General features: G+C 43.1%; 1 protein-coding gene across 2 annotated transcripts in view; it reads left to right on the top strand.

Annotated features, from left to right (window-relative positions):
• KANK1 (KN motif and ankyrin repeat domains 1) overlaps window positions 1-17,527 on the top strand; it is a 93,708-nt gene that overhangs the window by 48,188 nt on the left and 27,993 nt on the right. For both annotated transcript variants that reach the window (XM_026041263.1, XM_026041262.1), the window contains exon 3: window positions 2,464-2,580. In XM_026041263.1, coding sequence (XP_025897048.1) covers window positions 2,544-2,580 — 37 coding nt within the window. In that variant the 5' untranslated portion in view covers window positions 2,464-2,543. The remainder of the gene's footprint in view (window positions 1-2,463; window positions 2,581-17,527) is intronic.

Here is a 17,527-nt window from a genome sequence, read left to right as displayed (position 1 = left end):
TTATATATTTTTTTCCACGCTAGGACAGCTGTTTAGTAGAAAGCTATAAACCAAAGTTGTACGTTGTGTAAAAAAAACCCCAATTCTTCCAGTAACCCTACACAGCAAATGGTTAGACCTCTTGTTTTTTGTTTTTGTTTTTTTTTTTCTATCTTCTGTTGGACTGAATTTTTTTTTTTTTTCTTAATTTTAAGTTTAAAAGATGCATTGTTTTAACTGGAGTTTGTTTCTTGGCAGGAGACTTAAGCCTGAAGAACTTTGAAACTAATAGAAGTCTGTATCGGTTCAGTTACATTTCTTTAATCCACAACAAAATGCAGGCCGCTCTTGGTTTACAGCAGTGTCTTATTAGTTTTATGACAATTCTTCCCTCGGTTTTATTTGCTTCTTGCTATTAGGAAACCTTCCTTATGTGTGCTCATGATGCTGACTAGTGATTTTGAAGCAGCTAGCCAATTCTGGAGCCGTACATTTAAAAAGCTCTGTACATAGTACCACGAGATGTATTTTCTAAGGAGTGGTGAGAAGCAATTTAAAGCAACATGACTGAACCAAAGGCACTAATGAGAAGGAAGAAGACTGCTCAGCCTTTTTGCTTGTGAAGGCAAGACCTGAGGTCTGGATTAAGGAGTGACTTGAGTGGAGATGCAGTTAAGCTGATGCTGCTTGAGGTGTTCTCTGCAGTGGTTAAAAAAAGTTTGCACTAAACCTCTTTAGCTTCTAGCTATTAAAGTGCAGAGTCTCCAGTCCACTTTAGTACTAACCAAAGCCATCCATAAACCTGTTTACAAAGCATGTAGCAGGTATTTCTGTAAACCTACATGGCAAAGCTTAACAAACTCTAATTTTAAAACCATCACATGAGTTCCCAGACATACCACAGCCTGGGTTTAATTAGGCCTTCAGTTTTGTGGCAGACTTTTCTCTTATTTGGGATTGCATTCCTATTAAAAGAGCCATTTCAGGCACAGGGCCCTTTTCCCTTCTCCTGTCCCTAGCTGTGCAACCTCACAGCTGTGGCTGTATGGGCAGAAGAGGTTGTGCATCCCTGTTGGGTGAGTTGAGTTGGCTTGGGAAGTTGGCACCTTTGGGTGCATCTTAAGGACCTGCACAATGCCGCCCTGAGATATTGCATGGCTTGCAATGATGATGATGATGATGGTGCTGGTGGTGGTGATGATTCTTCAATAGAAGTCATTCATTGTGAAGGTGAAAGTTGCCTTCCTTGAACTTAAAGCATCCTAAATGCAAAGGAAGAGACAGTTGTGATTCCTTAGAATTCCCCCCCTTGTAAAGGGGTGGTTTATACTTTACTGAAAGCTCACAGATTTTAGACTTTGGTTCTGGCTGCAGACTCAGCTGGCTAGGTGCATTTCCGTTCTTTCTCACTATGCTTCATTGTTCCAGAAATCTGATATTACTGTTATGCCTGGACTTTGCATCATAGCCTTTGCTGGATGCCCACTTTATTTTCCTGTTTGTAACCCTTTCTTGTAACTCTTTCATTTGTTATTTTTTGACAGCTTTGTGTCCCACCATTCTTTGAACAAGAGACCATAGATTTGAGAGTATGTAGGGGAGCTTGGGGAGAAGGGGTTGCAATGGAGATTTTTCTGCATTCTTGGAAAATTAATGTCAAGGTCATGCCGAAAAACAAAGATTTGTGCTTTTGTTTCTGAAAAGGCTGAATTAAGCCTTTGTGATGGGCCTTCATCAACTTTAAGAGACAGCTGATTGCTCAGCTGACGTACCTTTGACTTGAGATTCACGTCGTGTTTGCACTCATTGCTGGATTTAGTTTTTGTTTGCCAATCTGCTTAACGTGTAAATACCTCTGTGTACCTAGCCAAATCGCACATAATTGGAAGAATACAAGTGGTTTGGGGAGCTGTCAGAGTAAGTGAGGCCGGGGTGGGAGACGTGGGATGTTCTCCGTGCCGCTAAGCTCCACCTGCCTGAGTCAGCGAAATGAAACGCTGTTTGGGTTGTGGAGAACTTGAGCCACGGCCAACGGAGGCTTCCTGGCAGTTCCATCTGAGCTAAATTTTGTTGTCCCGAGGATGAGGGCTGCAGTCGGGCTTGCTCTGGCAGCCAAAAGGAGTGGCCAGAGCCCCTTTGGCAAGGTTGGTTTGCAGATCTGCGGCCAGAGCTGCAAGGCTGCCTCGGGTGAAAGCATCCTTTTTCTGTAATGAGAGAAATGCAATGCAGAAGAGTGATGACAACCACCCCCCTTCTCCAAAAAAAACCCCAGTTTTAAGTCCAGACATTGCACAGAGCGCACAATTTGCACCACTGCAGCTGAGGGATTCTGTGGGTAGATGGGGCTCTAATGAAGAAGAATCTCTTTGGGTTACTGCTGGAGTGACTTTGCAGTTAAAACGAGACCTTGGACACTGAAAAGTGCTTAATGCTTGATGAACTCACCTTATTCTTAACTGCCTCTTTTTTTCTTGTTCGTTTCAGGTTGCATGTCAGGTTGGACTTGATGCATGAGATTTGCATGACACCTAACAACCTAGCTCTGGATGCACCACTGAGCAAACATGGCCTACACAGCAAATGCTAATGACAGTGCTACAGGTAACTAATTTTTCCCTAGTTTGTTTATTATATTTTTTAACTTACATTTTTCTTGATTTGTGAAACTAGACAAAAGGTGTGGTGGCAGAAGTTAAACCCAAACACTGAAAACTAATTTCCTTGTACATTGGAGAGTCTGACTGTGTTTTTGTTGTTGTTTTCTATTTTTTTTGGGTTTGTTTTGTTTTCATGACAGTGATTACAACATCTGAAGTGTGCAAAGTTGTTTGCAAAAAATACAAAGCATATATATAAAAGCAAATATATATGCTCCTGAATCTTTCAGTGTGCAGCTCTGTCTGCTTTCCCAGTGCGATGTGGGTTTACACCAGACTAGCAGAGGGGCTCAGCAAAAAGTCATGTGGCTCCTGTGCTACGTTTCTAATTAATTGGTGAGATTAACCAGCTCTTGCGAGCAGAATCTGCAGCCCTTCCTGACCACTCTTATATGCCAAGCTAATTGCAGTTGCTTGGTTCTTAGCAAAATGCGAACGCACAAAAATCAGGTACATAAGTGTTGGGTTTGGTTAATGTTTTTGTTGTTTTAAGAAGGTCCTGAAATGCCTGTTTTGGTTTGGTGCTTCTCTCTGGAACGAGGCTGTTTGGAGCGTTCAAAGGTTGCAGGGAAGCTTTGATAGGTCAGGAAAGAGCAGGGATTGCAGAATGATTGATAAAAGCACGGCAGCCGTGTCCCTCTTGCAGTTGTGTCAATATTTTCTTGTCCTCCTGATCACTGCACAAACACAGCTTTAGCCCACTAAAGCCAAGACTTCTACGTTGGGGTTATATGGAAAATTTCAAGCGCGTGGCAGGAGCCTGTGGGAGCTCATCTGGGACTTCTAGGTGCTGTGAGGATGGATTAATCAGCACAGCCTGGGGCAGTTGGTCATCTGAGAGAGCCTTAAATATCGTCGTGTCATGAATGTACATTTTAGCAGTTTGATTTTTTTTTCTTTTTTTCCCTCCTCTGCTCTTCTTCAAATGCAGCTTACATGCGGATTGAGAATTGGCTTATCTGGAGGGTTTTATCACTAATCTGGTTTGAAAGGATGTTCTGCTATGAAATATAATCCTAAATTACTGGCTATGATCACTGTAGATTTTTTTCTAATTAGTGCAGAGGATTAAAGAATTCCATATGGAGTAAATTAAAAATATGTAATACCAGTATCTGAGGTTTATGCAAAATAAGATGCCTTTCCAGATGGCTAAGGGAGATTTTATGAAGCCGTTGGAGTTACCGTTCTTCATTGATTAGTGAAGGCTGTATTTACCAATGCTATAAAACCCCCTAGGACTGCTGAAAAAAGTATGTTTTCTCCCTCTTCCCCTCACAAAAGAAGTTAAAAGAATTATATTCCACATTTGCATACAATGCACATTGCCCCAAAAATAAACTACTATTTTGAAGCCTTTTTTTTTCTGAAATGACAGACTTCAAAGAAACCTGTGCAACTCTAGCAGTAAACAGCCTAAACCTCACTTGACTTTTTTCTTCTATTTTTTCCCCTCAGTAGTACACTTCTAACTGAAGTCATGCAGAACAATTCCATCTGCTTACAAGGAAAGAAAAATTGTGTGCATGGAGTGTTGCTAATTGGTTTAGTAGTTTTTTTCTTCCTTTCTCCCTCACCTCCCTTTTTCCCCCCTGCCTCCTTTCCCTTTCAGTTGTCCATTGGAAAATGTTGATGGACTGACAGGTTAATCTGGAATCTAAATGTTTGTGCTGGAGATGTGTTAATGCAAGCCGAAGTTCTAGCTTCAGGATTGTTATGCAAACAGACTTTCTTTCGGGATAGAGGCTGCTTGTTCCCCTTTCACAGAAAGACGCTATAATGAATTGCAAGTATTTAATTCCACAGTAAATTGGACAACATTTTGCAGAGACTGTCTGGACTTGTTGCCTCTGCAAACCCTTGAGGCCAACGCTCTTAACGTGCAGCTGTGCCAGAGCCTCCAAAATCCTTAGCAGCTCATCATGGAGAGGGCTATGGATCCATGTAGGGTTTTCTGTCCTGCTTGGGAAAAGAACTCCTTCGGATGAGCAGGATTTGGGCGTTGGAGGCCCTGGATTGCACGGAGCTCCCCAAGTGGGAAGGCCAACTTCAGGGGTGGTGTTTCCTGCACCCTCTGAATCAATCAGCAGCAGGGAAATGAACTAGAAAGACTTGTTATGGGCTACTCAGCGGCGTTCGTGTTACTTGAATATACTGTCAAGTTTAACCACATCTCCAGCCGCATTCAAGTGTGAAGTGACTAAGGAGCAGTGATTTGCTTGGGTTAACTGGAGAATGTGAGTTCCTGCACTGTTAAGCGGCTGTGCCTCTGTGCCATTTTGGTAAGTTTTTGATCTAGGAGCCTATACGCAGATAAAATTGATAGAGAAATGCCTTAATTTGGAACTTGTTTGCAGAAAAGAGTAATTTTGCATTTTATAGGGTTCTTTTTTACATGAGCTGTAAATATTTTCAGTGAGCTTATGAGTGAGATAAGCTATGAATCTTTATTATAACTTTATCATGAAAGCAGCAATCAGAAATTTAACTGCCTTTTGCATATTTCAGCAAAGATGTTTACTTTAAATTTGGCTAGTAAATAACAAAGGCTGTGATTTAGACCTCATTGCTTTTTTTTTTCAGTTCTGTTTGAGGGTGAATTACTAACTTTAAGTCTTAACATTCTGTCCCGGGTTCCATTGCACTGGGGTGTTGTAGCAAGCTGTTTTCCTGTGAATTGCGTGCATTTTTGTCCATACTCAGACATTTTGGAAATCAGAGCCTTTCTTGTTGGGAGTCTTGCTTCGTTGATTCAGCCTCTGCAAATAGTGTGCAGTTTGCTTGGAAAATAGCCTAACTTTCTCTAACACTGCTGATAAATTGTTACTTGAAGAAAAAGTAGTTCAATTTTAGTGGTGATGTGCTGAGTACTTGCATTTTGGGGCCTGCACCAGCAGTATTTGAGCTTATGGGTCAGTTTGGTAAAATGATATGGTTTAAGATGTGCTATGGGAGCCCAGTATATGTCTTGTGCTTGTCTAAGCAGCTGCTGCAGGAGCTGGGCAATATCTGGCATCCACAGGGAGCTATTGGGAGCCTGGCATTGCTTTAATGCACTATACCAATTAATTAATCTATGCAGAGCTCAAGGGAAGAAAAAAAAAAAAAAGTGATTGTTTCTCAAAATAGTAATTCTTCATTAACCTCTGGGCAAAACTTCCAGTAATTGTTAGTTTCTGTGCTCACTGAGACTGATGCATAAATCATCTATCTAATGAGGCTCTGCAAATATTTTTGTAGTGAAATCCTGTAGAAAGGTGCTCCGGTCAACTGCAAACAACACAGCTCCTACCAGGCTGAAGTTTGCCCAGCAGTTTGGAAGTGCTTCTGGCTGGGTATGAAGGCCTTTCACTGATGTGTGGTTTGCTGAAACTGCTTTCAAAAAACATATTCTCAAAGGCACTGACTGGTGTGAAATTCCAGGGCAATTGCGTTTGTTCTGAAAAGAAGGAAGCTGCAAAAATAAACGTAGGAAACCGATAAATGATTACAAATTTTAACCATAATGAAAAGGTCTGTTTTAGCTGATTTCTGTAAGCTACTCATGCTCTGTTTTCAGAGTCTGCAGAATTGTCAGTCATAGCTGGCCATGTTTAACAGGGACCAACCACCCCCCCAAGAAAAAAGAAAAAAAAAAAGGTTTTAATGGAAGAAAAATGTTTCCAGTTTTCCTTGGTAGGTTGGGCTGCAGGGGTCAGTGGAATGGGGCTTTTGCACAGATCCCTTCTTCATTTTTCTGTTTCACTTTTCCCTTAAAGATTAACTTAGCTGTATGCTAAGAGAGCATATAGGAGCCTGTGTCTAATAAGAGCCTGTTTAGGCTCTTAAAGCAGTGGTATTATTGCAGCTCACCATGTTTTTCACTCTGGTTCCCCTTACAATTACAGCAAGGGATTGCTGCTGCTCTGTTTTTTCTTGGTAAGAACCAATGGACAAGTCTCTTTGCTCCTGATTTGCCCCCCTTTTTTTTTTTAAATGTTTTTCTCTGGTCTTCCATATCTATATCTCTCCTAGGTGCCAAGTCTACCCCTTTTTAGCCTGGGGCACAGCAGGTCTCACCCGCTGTTATGTTATTAACATGAGGCTGCTTCTATCCCAAGGCAGCCAAGAGCTGGGAAAATCTCAACCGAAACCTGCACGCAATTTTCCACGCGGATTTTAAAGAGTTAGGAGTGTTTCCTAGCGTCTCTGCCCCGGTTTCTGCCAGGTTTCTGGCTCGTCCCGCTGGTGGGGATGAGTACTGACAGCTACTCTGCAGCGATGCGTGGCCTTCAGGTTGTTTTCTGCATGTGATCCAAGCAGGTTGCTTCACTCTGAAGTGAAGTAACAACCACGTACCAATTAGGCAGAGAATTGGGCCATTAAAGGAGGCCATTACCTGAATTAATATTGTTAAAGGCCCCAACTTTGGTGTGGCTCAGAGACCAAAGGCTTTTTTAAATTTGTTTTTCATCTGGTGGTCAACGGTTATGAAGTTTTATGAAAACATCTATCAAATTATTAGTTGTTCTGTGACAGTGAATAAGCAGCACTCATATTTGCTCAGTATATATATATTTATGCGTGTTTTTAACCCTATGTATCTTACATATGGTTATTTCTAAATACATTTCTAAAAGTTTTTGACTCATGTCTGTGGACGCTCATTCCCTTTAGGAAACACAGGTCTCCCTGAGTTACTAGAGTCTTTCTGTGGTTTGTGTTTTGTGAAGCATATAGGATTAGGCAATATGCATGGGGTTTCAGTAGTGTCTGGTGATTCTTAGTGTGGTTTGGGAAGAAAGTAGCACATCTATAGCCTCTATACGTGCTAGATATAGCACATCTACTAAAACTCTGAGCTTGTCAGGCTCAAACATACGACGTTCATGAACCTCAGTGGATAAGTGGATGAGTTTGGGGCGAGTTCATGATTTTATCAAATCAACCATGCAAGCAATGGTAATTTAGCTCATTTGGGAGGTTGAATCCATCTGAGCCTTAACCTGACCATAGCAGTGAGGTGTGCGTGTTGTGAGCGTGCGTTCTGGCATGTGCTGGGACCGTGGGGTGTCCTCCCACGTGGACGAGCGTGGAGGATGCAGAGCTGTCTCCAGGACCCAACCCCTGCCTCTCCCAGGCATGATCCAGTGACTCACGCTGGTTGGTGGTGCCCAGGGCTTGAAAACAAGTTGGGCCAGGACACTGAAACCCATGGGGTGAAGGGTGAGTGACTTCATGGCCACTTTATCAAGAAGCACATCAATATTCCCATGGGCACGTTGCCTGCCATGCACCCACTGGGGCCGGATTTACCCTGCGGAGCAGTGCCTGGAGACGGAGCATCCCATCCCACAGGCAGTGCCCACTTTCCATGGGCATAAATGACCATTTCTCCTTCAAACATGAGTTGATACCTGTAATCCCAGGGTGCTCTTGCTGCCACAACAGAATGGTTGGGAATGGACTGATGTACATCAGTTTTAGCTAGAGGCCTTTTTGGACACTAGAGGGATCGTGTTTCTTTGGCTGACAGCTGATGCTGAAAGACTGTCCATCGGACCTGATCTTGGAGATGGTTGGGAGAGGGTACAGGAAAGTCTGAAAGGGACACAGTGTCCTTGGCAGCTGGGACACTTGGTCTCTGTCTGTTTGAGGCAGTTCCCAGACATACCAGCTTGGGTAAATGAAATGTGTCGGCAAGTAGGTGTTCCAAGATACAAAGCTATGTCAGATGTTGATGCTTTGCAAAAGGATAAAGCACTGTTAGAAACTGACAGCATTTGATAGGTCTGTCTTTTGCTCAGAGATCACTGCAGTGTGCAAAATGCCATCTGCCCTTCTCTGGGTTATTTTCTGCCTTTTTTTTTCTGGAGATTTCCCCCACCTCGCCTAGGCAGAAGATGTTTTTCCCTCCTTCATGATGCAGGCTCGCTTAGGGAGCCACTTCATGCCCAGGCTGTCCCCACCGCCCTTGCATGGGCTGCATCTGCTGCTGCCGCCTGGGTGAGCGTGATCCAAAGGAGCTGCAGATCTCACTCTCCAAAGGCCGAAACGTCCCAGAGGTGGGACAGACACATCTGCAGTTTGTGGCAATCTCGTGTTTGTGGCAATCATCCCGAGCTGGTGGTGAGCAGCAGCCATGAAAATGTCCCACGATGGAGGGAGCTGCTGTGCCCTGATGTAAGGGCAGGAGGCTGGTGCAGACCCAGGGGCCCATAGAGGTCGGAGGAGAAACAGACAGTTCTCCTCAGCCATGAAAAATGACACTCTGCATCCTCCTCCACCTCCCATTCCCAAGGTAGATACTGATATATGACTTGGCAAATCTTGGTGATCATTTGATCCAAAAGAGTATATATATATTTTTCTCTCCCCCCCCTCTCCCCCCCCCCCCAACAGCAACAACAAAAAAGGCTTAGGAGTTTGGGAATAATTTACCTGTGAAAGAGGATGGGATTTTGCTGCTGTTAAAAGGATATTGGCCCTGGGGGGACAGCCCGGCTGGGGATAACAGCACTGCACCCAAAGAGATGGTGGCCTCTGGAGCAGAAATCCTTGAATCCTTGATGTCCCTGCATTGAGAGCAGCCCTCTCCTTCCCTGGGAGAACTACTCCTTGCTCCTGACCATCTCCGGTCTTGTTCCCTTCCTCTGATTTAAGCCAGAACCTGTGCTTGGAAGTGGGTTCCATGGTGGAATGCAAGTTGCAGCACGCGGTGTCTAGGGTTTAGCAAATATCCTGTGTCCAGGTGAGGCTTCTTCCCCAGGAGTGACTGCTTTTTAAAAAGATCTTCCTAACATACACCCAATGTCTGATACACACAGTCTCCTGGGGTTTTTTTTGGTTTTTTTGTTTTTAATTTATTTTATTTTACTTTTTTTTTCCCTCACTGTGCTTTTCACACCGAATTTGACAAAATTAAACCGTAAAAGTAAAATGTAGAGGTAGCTGAGTGTGTTACAATCCCATCGTATTCTTTTATGCTTTCAGTCTGTGTTTCCCACTAAAATCTTCTTCTCCATAGAGCTAGGTAATGTAAATCTTAATCCCACTCACAACTGTTTCCTAATTCCCTAGTTATTTTACCGTGTAATGCTGTAATTAACTATTTTGTTTTTTAAAGCATATCTTCCTGGATTGTTTCTTCTCCTCTATAATAGTGTCTTACTCTCCTTAAATATAGAGAGAACCTGTCTGTCCTATTTCTGGGTTACCCTTAACTGCTTGTTTCACGGTGGGAGGGGGAAGGCGGGAACTGTTTTTAATAGCAGTGTTTGAATGTTTGGTCAGATTAGGGCAAGGATCAAATTAAGTGATAACTGGGAACGGATTGTTCTCCCTCTGTAAACCAGACATCTTGGGCTGGGAGCAGTCACTTGCTGCTAAGGGGCATTTTTCTTGATGTATTCATAGCCCCTTCCCACCTTCTCTGCATCAAACCAGCCCCTCTACCTGGAGAAATATCCTACGGTTTTCAGAAGATTCCATAAAATGAAAGTGCACTTGTGCACCTTTGCTGCTCTTAGTGGAATTTTAGACCTAATCCTTGCAAACAGCTCAATTTTAGGGGCCTGTACATACTGCTCGACAAATCTGAAGTGTGCAGCTATCAGGAAAATACTGCCGTGTAAGTAAATACAACAAAATGCACAGCTGTGGTTAGAAGAGCAGGCTGACCTTAGCATATGACAGAAGCACAAAGAGAAGATCTGTTTTGAGGGATTAAGAGGATCAACAATTGTTTTCTTTTTCCTCTTTGAGAAATCCAGGGCTAAGCCCTTTCTCCCTCCCCTTCTAAGAAGCCCCTCCCAGCCTTTTCTTTCCCCTTCTTCTATCAGTAATTGAGATTCCTAGATTTAGAGAGGTATATTTTCCCATGTTTTAAGTGTAAACCATATATATATATATATATATATATACACACACACACACACACACACACATATATATATGAATCATTGTCTTCTGCTGTTGTGTTTGCACTGTTCATCACTTTATGTAGTACATTAATGATGGTCATGTGTTTCTGTTGTCTTGCCAACAGGTCCTAATTGGTTGCATGTGACACTCATGTCTTTTTCCCAATTTATGTGGCTTTTCTTTTTTTTTTTTTCTTTCCCTGCATCAGCCTTCTGTATAGCCGGGATGTGCCTGGGGGCAAGGATGCAGCATTGAGCTTAGTAATTATTACTATAAATCTATGGTGCTTAATTGCACAGTCTTGGCCCAAGCAGAGAGCAAGGACATCCTTCCAAATGTAGCCCGAATCGTCTGCCTGGCAAAGACACCGATTTCTTCCTATCTTCCTTGTTTTTCCCATCCAACAAGGAAGGAGGGAAAGTCTGGATCCAAAACATGTTCCGGACTGGCAGGATCAACCTGAATGACTCAGGCTGTTTTTCTCAAGTGCACCTGGATCAGTAGGCAGGTGGTTGGGTTCCCACACACACAAGTGGGACACTTTGCCACCCCTGGCTGTGCCACAAGAAGCCAGCACGTGCAGTAGGATTTGAGGAGTCACTTCTGCCTTTTACTGGAAAGGACTTTTCCCACTTTCTTATTTTTTTTTTCTGTGATTTCACCTTGAAGAATGGGAGAGCAAAACTGTTGGGTAAAAATACTGCCAAAGGCTTCAAGCACAGCTGCAGGCAGACTCAGCTCTGTCAAAAACTAAACGTCTTGGGGGAAAAAATAAAACAACTAGGAAAATAAAATCCAAACAAACCCCAAATCCTACCCTTAGCAAAATGCAAGAGCGATTTGGGGGGTAAAAAGATAAATGTGACAGTATTTGGACAGACCCTGTTCTCACTCACTCCCATCCGTGAAGACTGTGGCAATCGGCAAAGATTACTTCATTCTTTCCACTTCTGTAGAACTGAGGTGGCTCCTTAATACCCAGGAAATGCTCTCCTGGAGGCAAGTGTTTTAAAGGGCTTTCCCCCCATCCATAGCCTTTGTCTTTCTCAAATCCACTGTGACCTCCCCGGCCTTTGTTTCTAGAAGGGGTGTGAAATAAGCCGCTCTTTAGATAAGACTTTCCCAGCTGGATGGCTGCCTATATGCTCAATCTTGCATTTGCTGTGTTGGGGCCAAGTCAGGTTTTCCTGGTCATTGAGGAGCTCTTCTCTGACCTCAGTTTTGCTTCCATTGTGAACAGGAGCTGAAGGAGTTTACTGGCACCATGGTGGTCCAAAAGGCCTAGACAATCAATAAGGGTTTGCTCTTTGCCACTTGCTGGGCTAGGGATGAAGAACTGATCTTTTTTCTGGGTTTTTGCCTGCATCTGTGTCATCCCTGCTGAACTGACAGAGCTTTGAGGGGAAACCTCTGAAGATACATGACCTGGTGCAGGGTTCTTGCAGATGTGAAGGCTTGAAACAACACAGTAATAATAAACAGATGGAGCATGTGGAGACAGCTGCTAAAAATTTTTCTTCCCTGAACAGGGTATCTTGCTTTTTAGAAAAATAAAATAGTTTAAAATGAAGGATTTGTTTGATTGTTCTTGTTTTGCCTCTCCATTTGGACAGAATTCTAACTTACTAGTTAGACTATAGTTAGACTTAACAGCTAATTCTATAGTTAGACTTAACAGCTAATTCTGTTCTCATATTTTATCCTTTCTGCAGGCACAAAATAATACGTATTTTTGTGATCATTCCTTCCTGATACAAAGAACCTACTGATTGACCTAGAAAGACTGAAAAATGATTTAGTCCTGCTGTGAAGCATGACAATCCTTGAAGGGCTGGTTGTTCTGTAATGGTCAGAATATGTGTCCAGAAGATCTGTTCTGGGAAGGAGAGTGAGCACAAAGTGGTGTCCACAGGCTATGGGCAGCGTTGCAAGGGCTGGACTTGGGCTCATGCTTCCACAAAGAAGTTGGGTTGGGCTTCAGCTGCCCTGGAGTTTGGCTTCTAGAAGTAACTTCAAAGAGTTGTTAGACAATATTCCCAGAGCTGCCCTTTTTATGGATGATATAGCTAGAGACCAAACATTGTGGATGGTGTAGTTACAAAGGAGACCAAACCAAGTTCACTTGTAAGTCAGTTCCTTTACAGTCCATTGATGCAGTCACACATGTAATGACTTACTCTTCAAGGAAATAAATGTAAATTATCCAGAAGGCAGGGCGTATTCCTGTATAAAACTTCAGTGCCTGAAAGTCTTAAATATTATTTTGCTTTATGCTAAATACAATTAAGGCCACTAGACATGTTCAGGAAACACTTTTAGTAAAAGTCTGGGCAACTTTAGCTGGAGGTGTTGTGGAAGCTGTGGACCCTTCAGCACAGGGTATCACAGCATCTCAAGCACAGCTCTTCCAGCCTGCAATGAAGCTGGAGATGATTTTTCAACATCCATGCCAGTATCTTGCTTTTCCGGGAATCTCAATGGAAGGTGGCTGAATAATTCATTTAGTCCTGCTTGGGTCTTAGGACTGTTTCAATTCTTGTTAAAGCCAAGGGTCAGTGAGGAAGGGTGATTTTGGGGTTCTTGCTTAGCTTCAGCACAGCAATCATTACTGTCAGTAGAGGTGAAGGGAGTCTGCATTCAGGTCTTTGAAGATCTATGTGATGTGGAGATGTGAAGTCTTTGCATGGGGGATTCCAGTTATCTTACTTGAGTTATAGTTAGTGTTATGTGGAAGGGGGGGAGCTTGTGTGTGGAAAAATCAAGTATCTTCATTCTTCATTTTAAAAGTGCTTGTGCTAACGCAGAAGATGCCTTCTGTATTTTGGCCACGTCTCCAAAAAAAAATAAAACGTTTTCTAACTCCACACAGAAGGGTTTTATTTTTATCCCTCAAATTACGAGTTGCATTTGACAAGAGTAAACAAAAGCAGACTCAATGTAGCACGGGCAGGATGGCGGACAGCTACAACAGGGGTAGTTGTTCTGACTAAATTAACATCAATGAACCCCTCTGTGCTCTCTGCGCACGTGGGTGGATCGTGGGGGACAAGGGCCTTGGGAAAGGGGGTGACAGGGGAGGCCTCTCAGCTCCTACTTTGCCATCATCAGGGAAAAAAAAAAATCTGTTACATATTTATCAGGGAAAAAAATCTGTTATATATATATTTATTTTTATATTACATATATATGTTATTTATTTGCTTTGTCGAGTGCTGTAGCTGCTGTCGAGGAGCAGTAGCTGCTGGAGGCGGGCGCGGAGCTGACCCGGCCCTTGTCAGGAAATTCCACATGAGCACAAATACATTTCTGTAGCCGCCTCCTGCCTGCTCCGGTGTCGGGAATACGCACCGCCTCTCAGGCCAGGGAAAGTGTGCTCAATTTCCTGAGGGACGCACGGTGCCCGGATCGTGGGTCGGTAAGTGGGACCCTTGGGTGCAGGAGAAGCGAGTGCTGCTGATGGACCCTGCTGGGGAGCGGAGACGAGGGAGGGAACACGGCAGGGAAACGGCCCTTGCTGCTGTTTCAGTGTATTGAATAACACACCTATTGCATTTAATAATGCCCAGCAGAGGCGTGTTGTGAGTGCTGGAGTGAATGCAGGGCTGTTGACTGCGGGTCAGCGGAGGAAACGTCGCGTAGCTGCTCTGCCCATTGGAATATTGCTCATAGACTTTAAATCCTAGACCACTGCTTTTACCTATTTAAAGTATACATGAAGAATTACTTCTCGTACTTCATACATTCTCTGTTTATCCCCTTTTTTTTTAAGCTTATTTGAAGGAAATCATAAGTCCCAGTTACTTTCAACTATGGAGCAAAAGCTTTTTATTGTTTTTGGAAAACACAAATTGCTTTTGTTTTTTTGACGTTTGGAAGGCAGCGCACATCTTATCTTATACATGGAATCAGTACTAGATTAATGTGGTGGTGGGTAGGAGGGAACAGTTCCTGGTGCTTGAAATATCAGATTGAATTTGCAGCATAAACCATTTTCCTTATTGAGGAAAGCCTGTGGCAAAACAAAGTCCTTCCAGGGCTCATAAATACAAATATTTGTAGAATCAGTCTTGCAGAAGACAATTCCTTCATTTTTCCGCCCTGTGCACAGCCATAAGATGAAACTGTAAATCAGTTTTAATATTCCATGGCAGGATTATATCCTAGGAGTCTAGGGTCTTTCCTGATGGTTACTCCTGTTGCGATACCCCATGCATTGGCACCTCCTCGGGGGTTTATAGACAGAGGGAAGAAATGCCATAATACATCCGTAGGGTTTGTTTCTGGGATTCGGGTCCTCCTGTGTGGAAGGGAAAAGCAGGTCACTTCTGCATGAGTTTCTGCAGGTATTGCCACCGCATGTCTGTGGCCAGAGGACACAGGGCCAAGGCCTGGCTTGCATGCCTGCTGCTTTTGGGGATGGGGAGATGGTTTATTGGAGAGGGATGGGAGTGGGGCAAGAGGAGGAAAATGTGGAGGTTTGATGCTCTTCTGCTTTGATGCCCCACTTTGCTGTTGTTTTGTGAAGTCGTAGACTCATAGAATCATTATGGTTGGAAAGGATCTTCAAGATCATTGAGTCCAACCCCTAACAAGGGTCATCAACATCATATCTCTTGAAGTCTGTCCTGCTGTGGTCTTCAACATGTGGTCACACCTTGGTCTTCATCATTCTTTCTTTTTTTTTCTTTCTTTCTTTTTTTTTTTTCTGGATAAACTTAACCATGTTTGAGAGCTCCATTGGGGTACCATGCAACTGTGAAAGAAGGGCAGTGTGTCCGTTCTCCATCTTCTGGCCAGTGGCATTAGGACCTTCAGGGTTTGTCCTGGGCAGCAGCAGATCTCCAGGTTCAGCTTTTGACTGTCTCAGTCAGACCTGTGTGATCACTGTTTGCCCAGTGCTCAGGTGTTTTAAGCAACACTATTTAGATGTCTGAATTAGGGAAACGCTTGGAAGAAGTGAATTTGATAGTGGAGTGTGCTTCATGAAACACCCATCCTCTTGGGATGGTGTTTTCTGAGTGGAGGGATTTACCGGCTTGAAATTGGCTGCCTAGGTCAGTAGGGAACATTTCTCCCAGACTGAGAAAACATGTGATTTCTGTATTTTACATCATTTTGCTAGGCCTGAGTTCATCTAAATTGTGGAGAATCTCTAAGCTGAATGTTCTTCGATGGTGAGAAATGTGCCCGGAGCTGATAATTGTGCATGTAGTAGGAACTTAAATGAAAGTAATGTTTCAGAGAGGGAAGAATGACAACTCTCAAATAGGGAAATAGAGCAAGAGGAAAGAAAAAAAAAAAAACCACATGTTTGAAAAGAATACATTACCATTTTGGGCTTGCCTTGCTGGCATCTCATTTTCAAAAATACCTGAACAGGACCTTGTTGTCCCCAGGTTTGAGCCGAAGAGGAGAGAATGACTGTTGTGTCACCTGTCATCCTTAAAAATGTATTTTTTATGAGCAGGAGGCCATCTCTTCTATGAAAAAATAATGTCCTTTTGGGGTGAGAATTGCCCTGTTCAAACAGAGGATGCCTTTCCTTAAGCCCTTACTACCAGCTAGGTGAAAGCTGAGGAAAGCTCCCTCTTTTCAGTTCATTTCTCTCCATAGCATGTTTGTTAAAGTGTCAGTTCAGGAGCGGGATTTGGGAAGGGACAAAGGGATCACACCAAAGCAGTGCAGCTAAAACTGCTTGCCTTTGCTTCTGCCTTGCTTTGCTGTGGAGCTGCTGCTCACACTCAGATCCACGTACAGGCACAGACTGACCTGTGCCACAGCAATTTCTCCAGGTGGTCGCTGTTCTTAGGAAGGTTTCTCCCTAGAGCAGCAGAAGCTCCCACCAGGACTTCCCCGCTTTCCCTTACCGCTGGCAAGGGCAGTTGGGAACAGACTAGCAACTATATTCTTTCACTTCTCCCACCCATGCCCATTTCCTGCCAGCCTTGGGTTTTGATTTCCCCTGAGCTCTGTGAGTCACAAGCAGGGATGGGAGCAAAACAGAGCAGCCTCTTAGCTTTGAGTTTCCGTGGTTGGCAGCCTCGAGGTGGCACGTGTGCAAGATGCCCCACCACAGACCCGCCGAAACAAGACCTGCTCCCAGGACGTGAGCACGGCTCGTAAGTAGAGTCTTATAGGTCTCAGCAAGGGAGCTGTTGAGAAAGCGAGGCACATCTTGTGAGTTTTCATAAGGGGCTGTACTGCAGTAGCTTTCTGCCCAGCTTTTTGCTGGACTGAATAATAATAATAGTAGTAATAATAATAATATAGAATAAGTAATAAGTAATAACTAATAACTAATAACTAATAACTAATAACTAATAACTAATAAGTAATAAGTGTTGGGCATGCTTATATGTAGCATTCAGATATAAAGTCACTTGTCTATGTAACTCACAGATATAAACTTGTAGGCAAGCTACAAAAGATAGAGTTAAATAACATTTGCTCCTCCCACTCCCCTAAATAAATAAATAAATAGATAAATGAATAAATAAAGCCAGCATCTCTTCTACAAGCTCAATAAATGATGCCTGGGCGGTACAGGAGTTAAATGTGGAGGAGCAGTGGCTGTAGGACACCCAGGCTACTGCGTTCATCTCATCCCTGGTGCCAAGGTGAGAGAAGGCTTACTGCTTTATTAAAGTGCTAAGGAACTAAGATTTTTCTGAGAAACTTTTTTTTTCTGACTGTTAACTATTATTTTTAACTATTATCAAAGAAATTGCACTTTGATTACAAATCTAAATCTAATTTGCTAAATACTTAGATACCAGGTTTAAAAGTCAGTCATCCAATTGCAGTATTGATAGGTAAATGAGGAAAAGTAATAGTAACAAAAGTAGTATTGAAAGAAGTGAGAGAAGAAAGGGAAAAGCATTGATTTCTTCTGGGTTGTAGTAAAGAACCCGAAAGGTCGGAACTCAGCTTTATCCCTTCTTTTCCTACTGCAGATAACCTTTCAAACTGAAGTTCATCATGCAAAATTA

Source organism: Nothoprocta perdicaria, unplaced genomic scaffold (genome assembly GCF_003342845.1).
Source record: "Nothoprocta perdicaria isolate Ctin4 unplaced genomic scaffold, notPer1 scaffold_280, whole genome shotgun sequence".
Lineage (NCBI taxonomy): Eukaryota > Metazoa > Chordata > Aves > Tinamiformes > Tinamidae > Nothoprocta > Nothoprocta perdicaria.
This window is presented reverse-complemented; position numbering and strand designations above follow the sequence as displayed.